At 36.8% G+C, this 16,574-nt stretch overlaps 1 protein-coding gene across 1 annotated transcript in view; it reads right to left on the reverse strand.

The window, feature by feature from the left end:
- Nucleotides 1-16,574, reverse strand: part of LOC126457507 (cullin-3) — a 225,411-nt gene that overhangs the window by 22,032 nt on the left and 186,805 nt on the right. Inside the window, exons 11-12 of the mRNA XM_050093842.1 lie at nucleotides 8,338-8,590; nucleotides 1,018-1,187 (exon numbers count right to left, since the gene is read on the reverse strand). Of these exons, the coding sequence (XP_049949799.1) occupies nucleotides 1,018-1,187; nucleotides 8,338-8,590 (423 nt within the window). The remainder of the gene's footprint in view (nucleotides 1-1,017; nucleotides 1,188-8,337; nucleotides 8,591-16,574) is intronic.

A 16,574-nucleotide genomic window follows, 5' to 3' on the forward strand; every position in this document is an offset into this window, starting at 1 on the left:
ATAGTGATTCATAATTATCTAACTGATCTTTTTCAATATTTCACAAAATTTGCATGATAAATATAATGAAATTTTGTTTTATATTTCCGCCTTTAATTTCATTCTTATTCTATAAGCATTGCTGGCCATACAACTGAAGTCTTCACTAAAAACCTACTATGCAAAAAGCCAATTGGCAAGACTGTGTGTACAATTTACGTCAACACTGCTTACATCACGTCTTCAATGTTTCCCTACGAGTGACAAGATATGGTTCCTATGAATTGTGATTCATGTACTGTCTTCATCTGAAGAATAATACAAATATAAACATTATGCCATGTATTCTTTAGTGTTAGCTGCTACCTCATTTAAACCGTGCTTGTCTAACAAACTTGAGTGAGACAACAGCAAACGTGGAAGAATGAAAGTATTATGTAATGTTTATATTCATATTATTCTTATGCTGAATAGTGATAAGTCAAAAATGAAGCACAGCAACTGACTTGTAGTATTAATTTTTAAATCTTGTAAGACTATAAATTCTGCGCAGACAAGTTATGTGGTTTTTAAATGTTTGAAAGAGTAAATTAATCTACAAAATAACCTTGCTTTAGCTCAACTGCTAAGCTTACAACTTCAAAACAACTACCACTGCTGTAACCTTCATCCACTCTATCTAATTTTGTATCTCATATTAGAATGAACCAACTTCGTTTCCATATTGAAGTAATTTCAAGTCTCATTTTTCAAGTGTGGCTTTGATTTCCTTTAATTCTGGGTCTCATTTTTTGGGTGCAGCTTAGATTTGGGTAAGAACGGTAAAAGCTTTTAAAGTACAGTGTTACATACTAATTCTGAGATAGCAACAACAGATTGCTACTCACCGCACAGAGGCGGCACTGAGCAGCAGATATTATTTAGCTACTGATTAAATTCCTTCATCAGATGAAGGAAAACGCGCGCACACACACACACACACACACACACACACACACACACACACACACAAATGATTCTTGCTACGAAAAACTGTACCTGTGGAGTTTTGAAGTAAAGGAATCATTTACATAAAACAAATGATTTGGCTCAATGTCCTTGGTTTTTGGGTTTTTAATTAAAACTCGCTGTGTTGCCTTTCCCATAGCCAAGGATTGCAAGGCACGGATCAAATCTCTTTCAGGTATGTCTGTTTCACTTTGGATTTCCTGCAATGAAAAGAAGTTAATTCAGTGAAACTAAAGCTAATAGCATGGTCAACGCCAGCTCCAAGTATATGTTCAAATCTGCACTTAAGTGAAATAATTTTGTTCTGCCAATTACAGAGGAGTGACTTAGTAATATGTAACAGTTCCATTAGAATCTTTCAATGAGAGTCAAATTTCATCTCACTGAAACAACAAAATTATGAATATAAATTTTTTTTGTCCTGGGTGACAACTGAAGTGTTTATCAATTTGTTGAGAAATTTAAAAACATAAATGTAGACCATTTTTTTGCAGTTCTGAAGCAATTTTTATTCCTTCAGAAAATCTTTATTGTTAAGACCTGGCTGGCATTACAGTACTACATAACAGACACTTTGCCATATCAGAACTCACTGTTATCATCCTTGGAGAAACAATAACCTTAGGCTATGAATACAAACATGTAAGGAATTGAGGCCACAAGAGTTATGAGCTAACCATAGCATCTTGGGCTGAAATGAATTTCAGCCTGTGATGTAGGAGCTGGTGGTCATAGGTGCATGAGGTTGGTTTGCTTGTGTATATGAATGCTGTGTGTTTCTCTTTTGCTGAAAGCTTTATGTAAGTGTCTTTTAATTGTGCCTGTCTGCAACTTCACATATCTTCTTTACAGTAAATAGCACTGTGTCTTTTCCTACATTGTTAAAATATGCTGTCTCTTATTTTAAGGATTCCAAGGATAAAATTTACAATAAATCAAAATTTTCCAGAAAAACTTTGTGTTTCTGTCATATACAAATCCATTTTAAGGGAGCTGAGTTGGTTTAGAACCATCTACATATTTCATTATAAAGTGCACAAGATTTCTTGAAAGAGAACACACCAATCTAAGTTGCACTTTTGATGCAAGACAAAAGACATATTTTATCAAAATGAACCAAAGATAGCTGTAAGTGTGCAGAACTGAGCAGTAAAAGCCTCGCAGTTTAGTAAATTATAAAAACCATTACCACACAACCTGAAATGTAACCATGATACAGTGCATTAATTTCCAGAGGATGATGGTCGAGACATACGTAATACTTTCATGTACAGCAATCATGAAACACAGGTGCATTAACGAACATATTAACCAATAATGCAAAATACTTCTAATCAAATGATGAAAAAGAGATTTCAAATTTACAGACAATTTACAACTCAAAAAGGATTTTTTACAGACACATTAACTGTTCATAAAACTGCAATGCATTTGGCCTTATCTCTTCTAAATGCACAAAGAATAAGAATAAATGAAAGGGTACAGTTAACTGTTAAGAAGAGTATTAAAAAGAAACATTTATAAAAAAATTTTTTAATATGTACCCGAGAAGTTAGCATGCTATTTGACTGTGGCAGTGAACTTAATTTACCACAGCAAAATGTTACAAAAAATGGATGCTCCAAAATTGCAGAATACAGATGCACTTTTGACAGCATTTTCTGGTGGGGGTGGGGGACACTGTTTTTTCACAAATAAGTACTGTTAAGCTTGACAACATGAAAACTGAAATGTATTTAGCCATGGTAGTTGGCATCCACCATCTACATCAAACTGAAGTTTTAATAAACAACAATGCTGTTCCTATTCAGGAAGCAAGAATGGGAAGCTCATATCACGAGTATCTGTACAACAGACAAACCAGAATTAGATACCGAAAGCTCTGTTAGTGATGAAAGAAAGACACATGTAAGATTTGGTGACTAATTATACCCAACAAAGATGAAGTCCACTGATATCACAATCGGAATTATTGTGAAAGAAGAGCAACTGACCCAGAAGATTGTAACCAGAGTAAAATAACTTGTTGGCAACCAAGCCATAGTGTGACTTGATCAAGGAATAATAGAAATAAACTCATTCAAATAGGCTAAACAGGTTGAAATTGTGAAAAAGAAAAAAAGGAGAGCATCGCCTCCACAATGAATACGGAAAACTAAATCTAATGAGAGTGAACGATCTTTTAGACAGATACCTGTTTGTTTTGCAAACTAGATCACAAGAATGCATTTTTTCACTTTGATGTTCAAGGTGAAAGCCAAAAGTATACTTCATTAGCAACACTCAGGGCAATTTCAGTTCAATTAAGCTCCACTTTTTTCATCAAATTTGTCTGCTATCTTCCAGCACTTTATAAACACTGATGTAGTGTGTTTGCTTGAGAGACCACCATTTTTAGTTACTGGCACAATATCGTAACAGTGGTACCGAGTGAAGATGAGGCACATCATCAGTTTGGTTTAGTGTTAAAAACAGCAACGTAATACAGTTGGGAAATTAATTTTGCAAAATGTCAGTTCTTCAAGAGAATTTTTAAGTTTGTTAGATACTTTATAGATTATGAACAAATCCTATATCCTCCGGAGAACACAAAAACTGTTCAAAACTTTCCACAGCTTAAATCTACTTGAGCAGTTGAAACTTTCCTAGAACTAACTTTATATTTTAGTAATTTTACCTCACATTACTCTACACTTGCCAAATCTCTCCGAGATTTACTGAGGAGTGATTGTGAATTTAAGTTTTACAAAATACGGAGGGAGCTTCCAGGTGCTCAAAATATCCTTTCATCGGATACAATTTTAAATATCCACAACCAAAAATTCAAAACTGAACTATACAATGATGAATGCAAAGAAGGCTTTGAATTGTGTTACACTGAGAACTCGATTATCTGGACTTCAGTTATACAGTTTGGTGATCATCTGAACTGTCTCAATTGTGAGCAAATATCTTTGTAGCCTAGTCTGTGTGTGCACAGACATGTCACACTGCCACTATCCACCTGTGCACTGCACAATCTCTGCCCCACACATTTCATTACTATCCGATTTACACAAGGCATGTTTCATCACTGCTTGAGTTAGACAGTTACCAATCAGAATGCTGCTGCAATGTGCCGTGTCTCCGGTTAAAAATGTCAAAGCACAAGAGGGTTGTGTTATAAAGATAAAACAAACACCAAGTTTGATTCCGCTTTCCAAGCAGTAAAGGATACAGTAATCAATCACAAATAATGTTCATTGCAAATCCAGATTTCAGTCATAGTGTAGCCACCTTAAGTGTTTGTAATGTTTTAACTTACATTTACTGCACTTAAGATGGCCACACAGTGACAAAAATCAGGATTTCCATTAAACATTATTTGCGACTGATTGCTGTGCCATTTACTACTAAAAATACATATTATTGATTGATTAAAGAAATGAGAATCGGGTTGTATATTAGCTGATGGGTAGCATGGCATTGGTACTTTTACAAAAAGCAATGTTAAGAAGAATACCAATTCAATTTTACAGTACGCCTTACACCTGCAAACTTTACAGTGAAGATGGGAGTAAACATTGAAAAGTGATGATGAAACTGAAAAATGAAGTTTTGGAAGCAGCTTTTTATGGTTGGTTTTTGCAAAAAGATCAACTGGGCAACTGATATCTAGTCCTTTGCTCTGTGAAAACGCATCACACACTTAAAATAAATAAATAAATAAATAAAACTGGGTGGCGATGAATCATTTGTGGTAAGTACTGGATGGATGTAAAGATTTAAATCTCTTAATGGAATACGCCAACTGAAAATACAAGATGAAAAAAAGTCTACTAATGTACATGCGGTTAATTCTTTTAAAGATGGTTTTAAAAAGAATTCGACAAAAAGACTTAAGATTTGGACTTCATGATGCTAATAATGAAGCTGCATGCTGATGAAGCTGGATTAAATCTGAAATCATTACTGTCAATATCTGTGGTTTCCTTGCAAGAATGTTCCACTCCAAGATATAAATGTATGTAGTAAAGAGTGAGTACATGAATAAACACCGAAAATCACTGACAGGTATGACAAAAAATTTTATCTTTAAGTAATAAAGTTTCAAAACTAAATTGGTAAATAAGGAAAACCCCTTATTTTTACTAGAGAATGTGCCAACCCATTCTATGGCTGAAATCCTAGAGAGAGAAAAGAGAATACATACAGTCAAATTTTTTGCCTCCTAATGTGACATCCTTGCCACAACCAATGGATTAATGTGTTTCTCAAATAAACGACTTTACAGAAAAAAACTTTTATGTGAACGTTATCTGTTGATGAAGATAACACAGAAGTCATTATGTCATGTTTCCAGCAAATGAATTTAGGAGTTTTATTATGTCACTTTATACAACTGAAGGGAAGACATTGAACAAAACCTTGAGCAGAATACTAAACAGGGAGCACAATAATTCAATAACTGATATGCATTATTCTGTAGTGGAAGAGAGAAATACATCAGCAATGTGATGCCAACAATATCAAAGAGTGGCTTCATTTGTGACAGTAATGGCCAAAGTTTTCAAATTGTGACAGATGACCAAATTGTTGAAAATATATTGCAAGCAAATGAACAGCAGGAAATGCAAGAAGATGAAATATAAGAAAATGTAGATGAAGAAAATAATGTAGGACCGCTCATGCAGATGCTTTTCAAGCCCTGGAAACAGCTTTCATATGGTCCAAAAACCAGAGTGATACCGTGAGTTCACTACAAATAAACACTCCACGATGCAGCACCAAAGAAGAGAAAAAACTTGTTTTTATTTTATTAAAAAAACTTGTTTTCATTATAAAAAAAATTACTTTGTCTGTACTCTCTTAACGAACATTGATTTTTTTGTTGATTTTAGTAAGTTTAATTTATTTTTGTTGTACTGAATAAATACCTAACATTATGTATTAACCCTAGAAAGATAATCGTGTGATTACGTAACTAAAAGAAAATCACACACAGACAACGTGGGTTATGACTGTAGAGTTAATAACATGAAAATTGCTTTACTTCAAACATTCAGTTCTCCAGATTTTCAATTATCCAATTGACTTAGGGCAACAATTAGTCCAGTTAATTGAGTCTCCACTGTGTTACAAAGATGTCCAGATGGTGACAATTTCCATCCAGTCTCTTACATGAGTAAGAAAGCAACAATTCCAGAGGAAAAATATGGTAGTTATGAGCTTTTAAGTCTTGGCTCTTGTCAACACCTTAAGGAAATTCTGGGTGTATTTAATGGGAATATACTTTTTATGATGCATTCCAAAAGATCACAGATAAGAAGGGCTTGCCACCAAGGACAGCAAGCTGTGCTCTATTCTTGGAAAAGTAAGCCTACGCCACTGAAAAGTAATCTTCTTCTTGGAAAAACATGCAGATCCTTTAAGTCACTGTGTAAATATACTGTTTAATTTCACTGGTTGTTTAATAGGTGTAATCAGGATGCTGAAGAGGAAGATAGGTTAACGGAGATCAAGCACATTATCAAAGAATGTCCTTGTGAAAACTTTTTTGTCAGAGATCGAATTTGTTTTAAGTACAAAGACATAAGGGAGATTCTACTATTGCCATGCACTATGCAACACAAAATAGTCAAGATTGTGCATGAGAAATGAGATTATGCTATAAATTGAACAGAAGAGGAAACAAAACAAGATTGGACTAACAAGGTGAAAAATATTATTTTCAAAATTGTGAAAGGTTTAATTGTAAATAATAAATCGGGATAGAAGAAAGGTTTCAACCATATTGTACATATTACAGAGCCATTTAACAAATTTACCTGGCTGGGAATCCTCATATAAAGACTAAACAAATAGCAGAACCAATTAGTACGATAGATTAGCAGGAAACTTATTTTAGGAATCAGCCCAAGTAATTACTTATAGAGGTGCTTGCTTTGCTTCTCAAGAATTTGAGCACTATCGCAGGACAGAAGGAACTGAACAAATTTTAATAACTACAGACATCCCTAGAGCCTATGGGCAGATTGAGAGGATCAGTTCTACTTTGGCTACAATCATTGCTAAGTTTGGTACAGATAACCCTACTGTATGGTACAAATTGGTACCATCAGTTCAACCTATAATGAATTCAGTATACCACAGAAGCAATGGGTAAACAACATATGAACTTTTGACAAGAGTCACGATATACACAGAGACTGATCTTCACATCACTATATTACTAACAGAAGAAACTATTAATAACATGAAGACAGACACCATGAACTGAGGGAAGAACCACCAGTGCTATATTCAGCCTAAGTCTGAAGGAAGTCTTCTGATACTAAATTGATGGTCTTGTGGGGATACAATGAACACAAACTGGAACACAAAGCTGCAGGTGAATAATCTTCGTCTCTCCAGAGTTACGTAAGTTAAAACCAATTATACCTTTTATGCGTGCCAATAAGGTGATAGCCATGATGGTCACATGAGTACGCTGTGTGCTGAATTTATGCAACCCTAGCCAAGTAACTAATCATCATTTGAGACACATGATTGTCAGGTTGACCAAATGTGGGATCCCGATGGGGGCTTATAGGTTTCCTTCCAATGAGGCTAGTGACATCCCAATTATACCAAATATTGCAAGGCAGTTTTTGTGCATTCATATGGAAGATGCTAATTGCACTGTACTGTTTTTTTTTTTTTTTCTTCTTCTTGTTATTCATTTCGATTAGAGTTTGTAACCATGAAAGTAATACATAGGTTATGTAAAAATCTGAACTGTTTTTCCTGTGTGATAAATGAAGTATTATTCTTTGGTTGTTTACAGTAAAAGAAGTGAGAACACACAATTACTCCTCAGTTGAGCTTCATTTCTATTTACCTTCAACTCACCAGGCAAAATGTTAACTCTGGTACAGTATAACTGCATGGAATGTCATCTAAGTACCACTGAACTTGATGTTAAAATCATAAAAAATGGCCCTAGTTCAATAGAACAATTTTGGAAAAGCAATTTGTTGTTGTCTTGTTGAATCAGCAAGGCATTCATTTGTATCAAATCAAGGGCACCACAGAAAATCCAATACCGGATAGTCAGCACAGATTTGGACACCACTCTTACCACATATTAGCAATCCTTACAGTTTCTCATTTTGTGTAACACTTTCATTTTATTTAGAGAATTATGGCATCATGTGTATAGGAAATAGCCCAATATATGTAGATCTACCTGCTCTTGCTTTTACTTCAGAAACATTAACTATATGCTCAAGGCTAATCTTAATCAGTGAAAAATTAACAAAGTTTGCCTGCATTCTGAAAATAAGAAGACAACTTTGAGATGATAAACATTTCTTAGGTCTACATAATTACCTCATAAGTTAATTTTTCTCTGTTGTTGAAGAGCATCAACACACACATCTGATATGTAGACACCTGGATTATGTGTTTTCTGGGCCCACAACTTCTTTGAGATGCAACAGATAGCAAACTTGATGAAGAACTTGCACCATCCTTACTATCTGTCTCTTCTTTTCGAGGCCCATAAAATACTGCATTGAGATCAGAAGATCCAAGTTGTGGCTGCAAAGTAAGTTGTCGCCCACTATGCTTGGCTAGGTAAAACCTTGACAATAAGGGACAAAATATTAGGTAAAAATTTTGTAGATCTATGAAGACAATAAAACTTTATGAATATAAAAATAGTCACAGAAAATTTAATATCTACAGCTAATACTTGCAAAGCATTCTGAAATATAATTTGTCGTGCAATAGTGTTTGAACAATGTAAGGCTGCACTCTTACTACTACAGTCTGGCCCTGGCTTTGCACCACGAACTTTGCTTTACCTTTAACTTATGTAGCCGTAAGTCAAATTGTCCTATCAAACTTCAACTTTTGCAGAATGATCTATTTTGCTCTTTTCCAAATGTTGTACCACTTTTCTCAGTTTGAATCTACACCAGCCAACTTCAGTTCCACACTTTGGTATAGAGGACGCTCACAAACAAACAACAGTATTTGTACTTTTACAAATGTTGTCATTTCTAAGCATAATTCTACTTCCCTATAGTGTCAGAATTCATACCAAACACATTTTTGAATGCTGGTCAACATGGAGATCCGGGCACTTTATCCACAGTAAATCACTTCTCAGATTTATGATTTATCTTTCATACATCTGACATTGATATCTACTGAAGGTAGATGGTAGTTTGAGGTACTCTGGTGAACACTCGCCAGTCGATACATGGCAAAGGAAGTCAGACCACTTTCAGAGTAAAAACACTTCGTCTGTCATAATTTTATCAATAAACTGTAGAAGTATTTGTAATAAAGTTCCTGAATTTACTGCCATTCATGAAGTTCTTGCACTCAAATTATTCTGAGAGCTGGCTGAAATCTGAAGTGGAAAGCTGTGAGATATGTAGCGGGTCATGGACATTTATCAGAAAGACAGATTAAGAGGCCATAGGGAGTGTTCATAGCAGTTAATAAAAATATTGTCTCTATTGAGATTGCACTTCAATGTGACAGTGAAGTTATCTGGTCATGTACAACAGATGTGGGTGAAACCAAGTTAACTCTTCGATGTTTTTACTGGCTACCCGATTCCATTGTGACAATTCAACAGTCATTCAAAAAAGTGTACAACCAGTAGTGAGTAAATATCCAGATCACGCAATAGTAGTTGGAGACGACTTTAACCTACTGAGTATAGGCTGAAATGTCTATAGGTTCATTGGTGGGGGGGATACAGACAGACAGTCATGCAAAGCACTTTTAAACACATTTTCTGAAAATGTGTCTTGAGCAGCTAGCTCTGCAACCCACACATAATGGAAATATCTTAGACCTTGTACCTACAAATAGGCTGGATCTGATCAACAATGTCAGTGAAGAAACAGGAATTGGCAATTATGATGTCATTATAGCAACTACAGTTATGAAAGTTAATAAATCAGTCAAGAAGGCTACAAGAGTGTTTCTGCTAGTTAGAGCAGATAAGCAGTTGTTAACATCTCACTTAGACAGTGAATTCACATCATTTACTTCCAGTAAGATGGCTGTAGAGGAATTCTGGCCAATAAGTGGTTAAAGGTCGGAAGAGACCCAGCATGGTTTAATAACGAAATTCGAAATACTCTGAGGAAGCAGAGGCTGTTGCACTCTCGATTCAAAAGAGAACCCAAAAGTGACAAGCAAAGGTTAGTAGAGCTTCGCGTGTCTGTGTAAAGGTCTGGCAGAGAACTGCTACAATTTAGCGAAAGATCTGGCAGAGAACCTTTTAATATTTTTTTGTGGGATCTGAAATTTAAAAACCTCTCTCACACCGGCCTGATTTGGCTTCACTGATCAGGATAGTAAAAAACATGTGTATATTAAGGGAATTTTCATTCACAAAGAAGGCTTATCACATCCACACAGTTCAATAATGTTCTATCCTGATTAAATTGAGCTTAACTTAAATTCCATAAGGCAGTGAAGCAGTTTCGAAGTCTCGGTGCGACAAAAATTGTCTGTCGATCTCCTGTAAACATTTGTAATAATTATTAACTTTCGGTGATCACATGGGGAAGACCGGAGATCTGCTGTTAAGACCGTGTTAGCCCATTTATTGAAAGTAATAAACTGCGTATCTTGAGCATACAAAACAGCAGGTTCGTCCAGTGTAAATCAGACGTTCCCCACTGATCCCGTGCAACACAGCGTAGTAAGCAGACACTGTCAATAATAACCAGTTAAATAATACGCAAACACACTTACTTTAGTTTAGTTCATGTATTAAATTCCTTCTAATACAGAATCTCATCAAGATGGCGACTAGCTCAACAATACATACATATACATCTTCGTTCTTTCACGGCTAATCGGCAAGATCTCAATCATTCTTTTCATAAGAGGAAACACAGATAGCAGAGAAGCTATTCCATGGAGTAAATGCATGCTCCATGGAATAATAGGGTTTGAAAATACTTTGCATTTATAATCATCGTATATTATAGTTTAGGAATCGGTAAGATAAGAAGAGATATTTTGAGATATGTACTGAGTGATATAATTTATAAAAAATTCTGAAAATATCGCGGAGAGACCGCTGCAAGAGACATTACAACCTGAGAAAATTTTGTTCCTATGTAAAATTGCTAAATGGATCTAAGGCTTCCATTCAGTCCCTTGTTGACTAGTCTGATGTGGCAGCTGAAGCTAGCAAAACTAATTCCAAAATTTTATATTTCATGTTCAAGAAATCATTTACACAGGAGAATCACACAAACATACCATCATTTGACATTGTACAGACTTCCATATGCATGATATAGGAATTCCAATTCGGTTTTACACTGACCCCTTACCTATGTTGCACTTATCGTGAATCTTTCACTCAGCACTAAATCCCAAGTGAATGGAAAAAAGTGCAGGTGACTTCTGTATATAAGAAGGGTAAAAGAATGGACCCACAAAACTACAGACCAATAACCCTAACTTTGGTTTGCTGCAGAATCCCTGAAAATATTCTCAGTTCGAACATAATAAATTTTCTTGAGACTTCTTGAGGAGCTTATGTCCATGAATCAGAATGATTTTAGAAACCATGGCTTGTGCTAAACTCAGCTTGCCCTTTTCTCACATGATATACTGTGAACTATGGATTAAGAGCAACAGGCAGATTCCGTATTTCTACATTTCCAGAAAGCATTTGACAGAGTGCCTGTTTACAGGCTGTTAACAAAGGTATGAGTATACAGCATAAATTCACAGATATGCAGGCAGCTCAAAGACTTCTTAAATAATAGAACCCAGTATGCTGTCCTTGATGGCGAGTGTTCATCAGAGACAAGGGTATAGTCAGGAGTGCCCCAGGGAAGTGTGACAGTACCACTGTTTTTCTCTGTATACATAAATAATTTGGCAGACAGAATGGGCAGTTAGTTGAGGTGGTTTGCTGATGACGCTGCGGTGTATGATAAGGTTTCGCAGTTGAGTGACTGCAGGAAGATACATGAGACTTACACAAAATTTCTGGTTGGTGCGATGACTGGCAGCTAGTTCTAAATGCGGAAAAATGTAAGTTAATGTGGATGAGTAGGAAGAACAAACCTGTAATGTTCAGATACACTGTTAGTAGTGTCCTGTCTGATACAGTCAAGTCGTTCAAATATCTGGGTGTAACGTTACAAAATGATATGAAATGGAACAATCAAGTGAGAACTGTGGTAGGGAAGGCGAATGGTCAACATCGGTTTATTGGGAGAATTTTAGAAAAGAGATGTTCAAGTGTAAAGCAGAGCACATAAGATGCTGATTCAACCTATTCTTGAGTATTGCTCAAGTCTTTGGGATCTGTACGAGATCAGATTGAAGGAAGAGATTTAAGCAATTCAGAAGCATGCTCCTAGATTTGTTACCAGTAGGTTCGAACAACATGTAAGTGTTACAGAGAAGCCTGGGGATCTCAAATGAGAGTTCCTGGAGGGAAGGCGACATTCTTTTTGAGAACCACCATTTTAAGCCGACTGCTGCATGATTCACTGCCACCAACATACACTGCACATAAGAACTGCAACGACAAGATATGAGAAATCAAAGTTCATACAGAGGTATATAGAGAGTTGTTTTTCCCCCCACTCTATTTGGAAGTAGAAAAGGAAAGGAAATGACTAGTAGTGGTAGTACAGGGTATAGCAGAATATCTATGTAGATGTGGATGCACCCTATCCAAATCGTTTGCGAATGAAGGGGCCCGAAGGAACAATTCACTGAAGTGTACAGAAGGACCGAGGAACGATTTCTGAGGAACAGTCAATTCACCATTCACTTCACTCAACCTTGTTATTGCATAGGTCTTATTCAGTCTGTCTCATTCCTTGTTCTAGTTTCTCCCTTCATCCTTTCAGCCTCAGTCTTGTTCAGTGAGTCTTCCTATTTTTGTATTTTTTCCTAAAATGAAACATGACACTTAGGGAGGCTTTTATTTTTCAAGCCTGGTTGCTTCTTGCTGCTACCCTCTAGTCTGGTTTATGTGCAAAAAGAGAGGGAGGGAGAGAGAGGGAGGGGGGGGGGGAGAGAGAGAGAGAGAGAGAGAGAGAGAGAGAGAGAGAGAGAGAGAGAGAGAGAGAGAGGGGGGGGGGGGGGGGGGGAGAGAGAGAGAGAGAGAGAGAGAGAGAGAGAGAGAGAGAGAGAGAGAGAGAGCTCTACTTGAATCCTTATATATTTTCATCTACTGGTTCTCCTGCACAATTCAGTGCAGTGACTGTTTGCATTTTTGATTCAGAGTGCTGAGGCAATAGAACAGGGGCCAGGAACCAAAAATAATTTTTCAGTTTTCTGTGAAGTCACATGCGGGATGCCTGAACAAATTTCACTCTGCTTTCATACTCATAGTTCAACTACATCAATTTTTCAATAAATAAATCACTGAATCACTTTTGCCCCTTGGAGCATGGAAAGATACTCCATGGCATGGTTCTTCCAGAAAAAAAGACATATTTAATTCAAAAACTATTTACATAATACACTCGTGTATCTTATGCCTGCACAGTAAATAGAAATTTTCAATCAAAACACAGCACTTGGCTATATTATGCTTTTGTGACACAGACTAGTGACTTAACAGAAAAAGCCATCGAGTACGAGTTCATGGAAGCTATTTACTACCCTTTACTACAGTAAATCACAAATATGCTTCAAATGATAAACAGTGAACAAACAGAATTTTTTTAAACTTTACTTTCAAATGCATCTGTTCGTAAAATTTTTATTTTTACAATATTGGTATGTAATTTACAGCACTGCTGAGTGTCATATTCACTCTACTCTAATCTGTTAATGGCTGCCTACTGGTATACTTGCTCAGAAGTTCTATTTCTCGAATAACTGATGACAGAATCAGTGATGACTCTTGTGCCACCTTGCAACGGTTAAATGATCAAAATGGAAAAAAATCTTTAGAGCAATGATAATTGGGGAGGGAGGGGTGGGGGAGGTTCTCTTCACTCATGAAGTTCCAAAGATCTGCCTGAGTACCTATGTAGCTGACACCTTTGGTGATGCAAAACTTCCAATTGAAGTATGCTGTTTATCAGCTCCTGTGTTGAGAGGGGTCTTTCTTCCATTGTATAAAAAAAACTATTAATATTGGTTTGACAGATGACTTCCAGTTATTTCATGTGAGTAATACTGGTGAAAATATAAATTATTTTCTGTAAGTGAACTGAAGATGAAGACATAGTACGTTCTACAATTATGACCTTCCCACGAAAAGGGGAATCATGACTGGTGTGGACCATGCTTGGTCCTAAACATGTTACATACTTCCATTCCACAAGCTCTGGACTTGCTCTACCTGGCTTGTGGTCATAGGCCCGTCATGCAAATTAAGTAACGTGATGCCATCAAAGAATGCACTCAGCTGATGAAATCAAAATACACAACCTGTCCATATTAAGTAATCAACAAATTTATCACTAAAAAAAAATCTGATAAAGGAAAATCCCACAATGCCACTAGAGAAGATGGAATTGTTATGTATGTCTCCACCATAAAGACCTATGGGAACGAGCTCTACAAATTCAACTATCTTGCAAGTAATACACTCCAATCTCTATCATCTCACTCTCTACTTCTGCTACTGGAAGCAAAAAGAGTGAAACCTTCAGCAGAAGTGATTTGCTATAGCTGCTTTGTTGGAACTCATTTCAGTAGGACTAGGACAATCCTCTTTGACAAATTTTGTCAATATTATTAGCCCATCCCAATTTCTAAAAGCAAAGAACTCACTCGTTATTTACCATACCTTCAGCACTGTGCCCCATTTACCAACTTCCATCTAGGGAAACACTCTTGACCAGCCTACTACCACAACTATCTAATCAAATGCATCATAATTTGCATGGGAAATTGAATGTGAAGACAGTAGTAAGTTTAACAACTGATTGGTGGACTTCCGTAAATAAAGTTTTGTTGCTATTGTTTCACACTATCTTGATGCAAACACGGGCCTCATTTGAGGGTATTGGGTTGCTCAGAATTTTTGCCTTGGCACACTGCCAAAAATACACAAACTTTTTTAAAAATAGTAGAAGTTGTAATTAACAATACAGCTTGCAGTCAAAATTTGTAAATGGACTCTCATTCCCCACTATGCCCATTGTATCAATTTACATATAAAATCGAGTGCAATGTTAACTGAGCATGTAGTCAGAAACATTAAATCTCTTGTTCACTATTTCAAAAAAATTGTCTATATTGAAATTAAAATGAGAAGTTTCAAATCGATGGTGTCACTATTCAACATGCCTGTCTGTGTTTTTGTAGACTTACGCATTAGATTTTCTCAGAACCAAATGAACATAAATTGACACCAGATAAATGGGAGAAAGCCCAGTCAACGAAGTCGAATAGGGGAAAAAATTCATGTTACTGGAAATTTTTGTTCAGTGTTAGGAGAGAGTGCCATGAACAAGATACTAAAAGTACTGACCAATTGGGTGTGGGTGTTGTGGTAGTGGGTGGCTGAAAGGTGACCACCTTATGCTTTTCTTGAATAAGTTGATAACCAAAGCTTTTTGTGATACTCTTTACCAATCAAAAATGAAACTACATTACATTTCCTATATAAAAAGTCCTATTCATTTTGTCTCTAGGAGTAATAGCTTCCACATTACAAGGCATGGAAAAATTGCACATTATCAAAAGTATTGTTTCAATGCTACAGAACTAATGTTTATTTTTAACTGAAGTGGGTTAAAAACAAATATTACATGTGTGTATCACATGTAAGTGCAAAAGAGCTGTATCATGGGATAAATTGTGTTCCAGGATTGTAAGAGAGTGGACGGTGAGAGGAATGTGCATGGTAGATGCTCATGGGAGGGTATGCCAGTGGACTATGTTCATGCACTTCTCTCTTTCGATGGTCTGTAGATTGAAGATTGAGGAAGCGATCCCTACTCTATCTACCCCACTATGTCAAGCTGTCCCCCGCATGAACAGCCAACAACAAACTGTGGCCAAGAAACAAGTGGACCACCCTGTTGCTGAACACGCTGCCTAACATGGTATCCCTCATCTCAATGACTGCTTCACAGCCTGTGCCATATGAATCCTTCCCACCAACACCAGCTTTTGTGAACTGTGCAGGTGAGAACTTTCCCTACAATAAATCCTACATTCCCGTAACGCTCCTGGCCTCAACGTTTGTCAGTCACTGTCCTCACCCATCCAGCCCCCTCCCTGTTCCCATTCCAGCACTATATAGCCGTCATTTCACCGCCACACCCAGTCTTTTAATTTCTTTTTCTTTTTATTTCTCTCCTTTCTGCTACTTACCCCCCCCCCCTTTCCCCACCTTCTCTCCCACCCACCATCTAAACTGCAGCACTTCACTGTCCACCACCCCCACCATACTATCCCTCCCCCTCCCCGCCCTAGCCTCCGGTTGTCACTCCCATCATGCGCTGGTACTGCTGCTCACAGTGATATTTCAGTTGTCTGAGACTGCAGATGTGTGTGCAAGTTGCGTTTGCATGAGTGTGTGTGCGTGCGCATTTGTATATGTGAACCTACTGCTGACAAAGGCCTTAATGGCCGAAAGTTAAGAGTGTGTG

Source organism: Schistocerca serialis, chromosome 2, assembly GCF_023864345.2.
Source record: "Schistocerca serialis cubense isolate TAMUIC-IGC-003099 chromosome 2, iqSchSeri2.2, whole genome shotgun sequence".
NCBI classification, from domain to species: domain Eukaryota; kingdom Metazoa; phylum Arthropoda; class Insecta; order Orthoptera; family Acrididae; genus Schistocerca; species Schistocerca serialis.